This window comes from Pygocentrus nattereri, chromosome 7 (assembly GCF_015220715.1).
Source record: "Pygocentrus nattereri isolate fPygNat1 chromosome 7, fPygNat1.pri, whole genome shotgun sequence".
NCBI classification, from domain to species: Eukaryota; Metazoa; Chordata; class Actinopteri; order Characiformes; family Serrasalmidae; genus Pygocentrus; species Pygocentrus nattereri.
Window position 1 is genome coordinate 26869551 of NC_051217.1, and position 6467 is coordinate 26876017.

General features: G+C 40.4%; 1 protein-coding gene across 3 annotated transcripts in view; it reads right to left on the reverse strand.

Annotated features, from left to right (window-relative positions):
- rasa2 (RAS p21 protein activator 2) overlaps positions 1 to 6467 on the reverse strand; it is a 127761-nt gene extending 121294 nt beyond the window's left edge. For all 3 annotated transcript variants that reach the window (XM_017686193.2, XM_017686192.2, XM_017686191.2), the window contains exon 1: positions 6342 to 6467. In XM_017686193.2, coding sequence (XP_017541682.1) covers positions 6342 to 6390 — 49 coding nt within the window. In that variant the 5' untranslated portion in view covers positions 6391 to 6467. The remainder of the gene's footprint in view (positions 1 to 6341) is intronic.

A 6467-nucleotide genomic window follows, 5' to 3' on the forward strand; every position in this document is an offset into this window, starting at 1 on the left:
AACAAAAACTATCAAACTGTACCAAAAAACTACCAATCCACACCAAAAGGTATCAAAACCATCAATCCACACCAAAAACTAGCAAACTGTACCAAAAACTACCAATCCACACCTAAAACTATCAAAACTACTAAACCACACCAAAAACTATCAAACTGTACCAAGAACCACCAATCCACACCAAAAACTATCACAACTAACAAAGCACACCAAAAACTATCAAACTGTACCAAAAACTACCAATCCACACCAAAAACTACCAAAACTACCAAACCACACCAAAAACCATCATAACTATCAATCCACACCAAAAACTACCAATCCACACCAAAAACTATCAAAACTACCAATCCACACCTACCGAACTACCAATCCAGCAGAACTCCAGGCCTCTCTTCTAGATTCATGGCTTTTTAAAACAAAACCATGAGAAAATGGCAGCTACGCTACGACAGAAGTGATAGTAATCATTGTTTCTCATTCAGTGATGATAACAGTGCTAAAGCCCCCCCAACCCTAACCCTACCCCACCCCAACCTTAACCCTACCCCACCCCAACCTTAACCCACCCCCACCCCAACCCTAACCATACCCCCAACCCTAACCCACCCTAACCCTACCCCCAACCCTAACCCACCCTAACCCTACCCCCAACCCTAAACCTACCCCACCAAACCTAACCCTACCCCACCCCTAGCAGCGTTAGTGTGTTTATGTGCAGTTCTGGCTGCTGAAGGACGTTCAGGTGAAGAAGCTCTGAATGTTCTCAGTCGCCCGTTTAGCCGCTGCAGAGCTGAGATAGCAGACTAACCACTTTAGCTGCTCCACATCACAATCAAAGGTTTATCAAAAACCGGAACATTTTAAATAAAAAACAAACGCACTTAACACCACATGCAATGTATATAATACTGTTTATATAGCTGGTACTGAGAGCATGAGGCTCTAACAGAACAGAAGAACCAATTCTTTTTCCCAACAAGAAGAGAAGCCACTGCATCCACACATGGTTTGATCTGCACTCTGGGTCATTATGGTGTTTTGGATATTTCACACAGGGAGGCTCTTAAAATGTGTCTTGTCTTAATAACAGTAATAACGATTCCTCTGAGTGGTTTTAAGCTTCCAGATGATTCCACGGTCCTGAACTCTATAGAATAACGCAGGTGGTTCTACCACCTCTCTCCAAATTCTGAGCTCAGTGCGCACGAAAATAACCCGCATTCATAGTTTTCAGCACTGACCTTGGCTCAGAATAAGCCTCTGTGACAAACAGCCCACATTTCCATAAATGAACACAGGATCCACCCTCATCCAGGAGACGAGTCGGGAGGAATGTTGTTGATGTAAATATTTCCAGCACACGTTTGCCTCAAGAAACAACATTTAAAGGACCAACATCATGGAAAAACATTTTCCTCGCTTTGTTTTACACGATAGAGTCAGATTTAGTTTTTAAAGTTTCAAACTTGTTCCTTCAACGAAACAGACCCTTCAGAATTCACTGCTTCTGTGATCCACAAACAAAACAATCCACCCATTCTGTCTACAGGCCTCTTTACACCGGAGCTTTAAAGAGCGGGACAGCCCGGACAGCCTTTTACAGCCCAGAGGATCAGGATATATTCCATGTACATGTGTGTCAAACAACAACTAACACAGCCCGTTTGGGAAGCTGAGAGGGATGAAGAGGAGCGGTAGGAATGAAACAGGCCTGCTTCAGTACGGAAACTCACTCCAACGTCACAAGTAAAAATACAACAAAAATGTGCGATATTCGCCCTTTAAAACTGGTGAGATTAAGTTTAATTTGAGAGTCGTTTCCATTTTCCGTTCCACCTTAAATGGTATAGCAGTTTCGTGCAACTGTTGCACCGCTTAAGGTGGAACGTAAAGATCTGAATGAGGCGCCAACGTTACTCTCAGGCTAGAGGAGCTGATTGAGTAAAAACTAACGCTTTAATGACTGAGAAAAGCTGCAGTAACGTCACAGCATTTAATCTCAGCAGTCTTTCGGTGATGGTTAGTAAACAAACTTAACACGAACCGCCAAAATGTGACATATAAAGAAAAATAAAGCCTTTTCTGGAGTTAACTCCAGCTTCCCCATCCTGAAGCCTGTCAGAGCTGAAGCTAACAGGCTAACCGGGCAGTGAAGGAAACCTCGACTGTTTAGTTATCAGTTTGACTCGCTAAATGAAGATGTGTACTGTAGTAGACGCGTTTATGGCCGGTCAGTGTTTTAATGGAAGTGATTTTGATTAAATTAACGCCGTGTTGTTGTTTTTCTGAGAGCGGCGTGTCGTCAGCGGATCTCCTGCTCTAATCGTGGCCGAGGCGGAGCTTACTCAGCCCGGCTAACAAACCCACAGACGCTCCACCGACCACACTGAGGCACAGACAACGGGCCAGAGCCTGCGATAGCAGGGCAGAGCCGACTAAAGCGGCCGGGTGCTGGAGACCGCCGGCGGGTGAGACTTTTCCAGCAGCTCTGAGGCGGCGGATTTAGCGTTAGCTTAGCATTAGCTTAGCGCCAGAGGCTAACGGAGCTGCGGCCCGCGCTCAGCGCACTGAAGAACATTTAATCATTAATAATGAATATTTAATCCTTTCTATAAGTAGGAGATTAATAAACATCTGCGTTTAAGGTTCATATAAGTGTTTATACTGCGTCCCTTAACACAGATATCTAGTTTTTAATTCCATTTACTCTTGTGCCCTTCAGGAAAATTCTAGATTTTATCAAATTTGAATTTATTTCTATTCAAGTTCATCTTCAGTTCAGGGTATTTTAACATAAGATTTCGCTCCTAATTCTCTTTAACTGAGTTTATTTCAGTCTGCTGTGCCAGTTCAGCTGCTGTTCTGCTTCCCTGTTGGCTCTTCCTCTCAGTCTGGCGCTTTAGTGTGTTATTTTAGATTAAAAGAGTCGGACAAACTTCACTTTCTTACACTGACAAGTTCCACTGGTTTATACAGGTATATAAGCTTTATCGAGCTGCTGCTTTCTTGTTTTTCTCTCCAGTTTAACTGCCCTCATCGTTTCCCTTCAGCATCTAAACCTTTACTGGAAGACAGTTTTAAGATGATCCACACCTCTGATAGCGTAACAGCCTATTTAAGACTGTAAATACTGCCCTAAAACGAAATACATGCACCTCTGTAGAAATTCCTCTAATACTGTCTAATAGCTTTATATAATTACTGCCTCCAGTTTGGTCCTTTTTTGACACATAAAAATGCCAGCAGCCGTTCACACGGTGTGAACATTTCTTACTGGGTGGACCAAAATTGAAATGATGAAGTGCTAAAATAAAATTTTGTTATAATAACTTCCATTTCCCCTCCTATAAAAGACCATTTGGGATGTTCTAACAGCAGTGATGTAATATGTGAATAGTGTCCTGTAGTATATCACAGTAATCATGCAGGAATGCTACAGAAATTCCTATAGTATTACTACATTTTCAGAGGTGTGTGTGCAAGTGTTGAGGTTAACCAGTATGTGCTGTGTGAATAGTTGGGAAGTGTACTGAACTGTTTAGCATTGGCAGATGAAGGTGGTTTATAAAATGCCATAGACAAATACAATAATGTAATATGTTATTATAACATATGTATAGTGACACTGTTGCCATTTGAGTATTGTGAATAATGAAATCAGTCCAGCTGCAGTCCTAAACTGTCCAGCTACAGTCCTGAACAGTCCAAATGCAGTCCTGTACTGATGCTTCTTAAGCGCTACACTTACTGGTACTACTGTATTGATTACAGTACCACTATACTAATACCACCACTGTACTTTACTACTACACTTGCACTATTACACAAACATTAATATACTACTGTTAAGTTTTATTAGTTTAGTACTACTGTATTAACACTGCAATACGTACAACACCAGTATAATACTACTGAATTACTAAGACTAATTCCCTCTGTAATACTACTGCCAATCCTGTAGTACTATACCAGTCTATATACTATCACTATACTACTAATACTACAGTACAACTTCATTACTACACTACTGTTACTAATACCCCTACACATCTACTACTGTACCAATATTATTATTCTACTACTCTAATACTACTACACTAATACTACACACTTAAAACAGATGGCTCTTCAAGGGTTCTTTAGTAAAATTTATGGTTCTATTAGATCCATGAGTTCTATATAGAATCATTTCAGGGGTCCTTCAGATTAATGGAAAATGTGTTGTGTATGGTTCTGCGTAAAACCTTTTTGAAAATGACTCTATACAGCCCCATCTTCTATTGTTACAACCTTGAAATGGAGCATTCCTTTTACTAAAGACCCCCTGATGAACAATCTTTTCTGTGTGTACTACTTTACAAATATTATTATATGACTAATACAACTGTATGAATACTACAGTACAATTACGTTACAATACTACTGTACTATTAATATTGTACAACTTTTACTGTATTATTACTGTACCACTGTGATAAAACTATTTCACATGTATTACTATCACAGCTCCATTGATACTTCTGTACTACTCTATTAATCTATTACACTTGTACTACTATACCGATAATATAAAACTGCAAAATTAGCACTACTGTACAACTTTATTATTGTACAACTACTGTTCTGCTATACTAAAACTATCATATGAACTGCTACACCAGTTTATTACTGTACTGCTATATAACTGTCCACCAATATTACTAAAATACGTTTACACTACTGTACAACTTTATTACTTCTGTACTGCTATACTAAAACTACTACATGTACTACTATATCAATTTTATACTACTTTACTATTTTATTACTGCTATGCCATTTGTACTACTATACCAGTATTACTAAACTGTAAAACTAATACCACTGTACCACTATACCAACACTACTATACATGTATTACTATATCACTATTACTGTACTACTACACCAATACTACTGTACTATACTACACCTGTACTGCTATATCAATATTACTAAAATATTAAATATTACTACTACTTCTTTACAACTACATTACTATACTACCACTGCACCACTATACTAACACTACTATATTACTATTACTGTACTACTACACTAACCCTACTGTACTATAACACCTGTACTGCTGTATCAACATTACTAAAATATAAATTACTACTACTACTACTCTACAACTTCATTACTACACTACCACTGCACTGCTATACTAACACTACAATATTACTATTACTGTACTCTTACACTAAAACTACTGTACTATACTACAACACCTGTACTGCTATATCAATATTACTAAAATATAAAATATTACTACTACTACTCTACTTCATTACTACACTACCACTGCACCAATATACTAACACTACAATATTACTATTACTGTACTACTACACTAACCCTAATGTACTGTTACTGTACTATATAAAAACACCTGTACTGCTATATCAATATTACTAAAATATAAAATATTACTAGCGACTGTACTACAGCACTAATACCAAAGTGAAGATCTCAAGAAGCACACAAAGAACCCAAACACAGCCACACTGACAGATTAATGTCATTCCAGACGACCCTATCTCATATAAACGGCACACAGATGTTTATTATCCAGTATTGTGAGTATTAAATATCAGTGTTAAGTTTTCTTCTGAGGGCGGGCCGCGGCTCTGTTAGCCTCCAGCGCTAAGCTAATGCTAAGCTAACGCTAAACGCACCGCCTCTCTGCCTCAGAGCCTGTGGAGAGGTCTGATTCCCACCCAGTCCCCACCACCCAGACCCTGCCGCTTTATTCGGCTCTGAACCGGCGTCTGTGCCTGTGTGTGTTCGGTGGAGGGTGGGGCGGAGCTTATCTGCGTTTGTTTAGCCGGGTTGAGCGAGCTCCGCTTCGGCCATGGTCAGAACAGAAGCCCCGCTGACGACACGCTGCTCTCAGGAAACAACAACGGCGTTTATTTCATCGAGTTAAATATATAAACAACATCAAACCACGTTTAACACCACAAATATGTTCTTCTGAAGAGTGTGTTGGGTAAACGGAATGAATTCAAGCGATGTTTACAAGCCCGTAACGAGGCTGAAGTTGGCTTCCTATTCGAATTTTCCCGTTCCACCTTAAATGATGCAGATACATTCTGGTACCTCAAGCGCCAGAATGGAAGTGCTGTACCATTTAAGGTGGAACGGGAAAATACAAACGATAAACTGGAGAATGGCTTCAGCTCCGTGTACAGAGAGCTATTTAGAGCTTTCTCCTTCAAAATCAGCGCGTATCCAGTCTCGACCTCTGTTGTACCCCTCAGACCGACTCCCATCCCCGCGGTAAGCTAAGCTAAGCTACACCGGGAACTACTCACAGATCTTCCCCCGAAGGCTCTGCAGTACTCTGACCCTCGGCTCCTCCATTGCCGCTGCGCTTTAACGACGATCTGCCGCAGCCGCTTTTCAACGCCGACAGTCAGGCCACGCCCATCCCCCGTGCT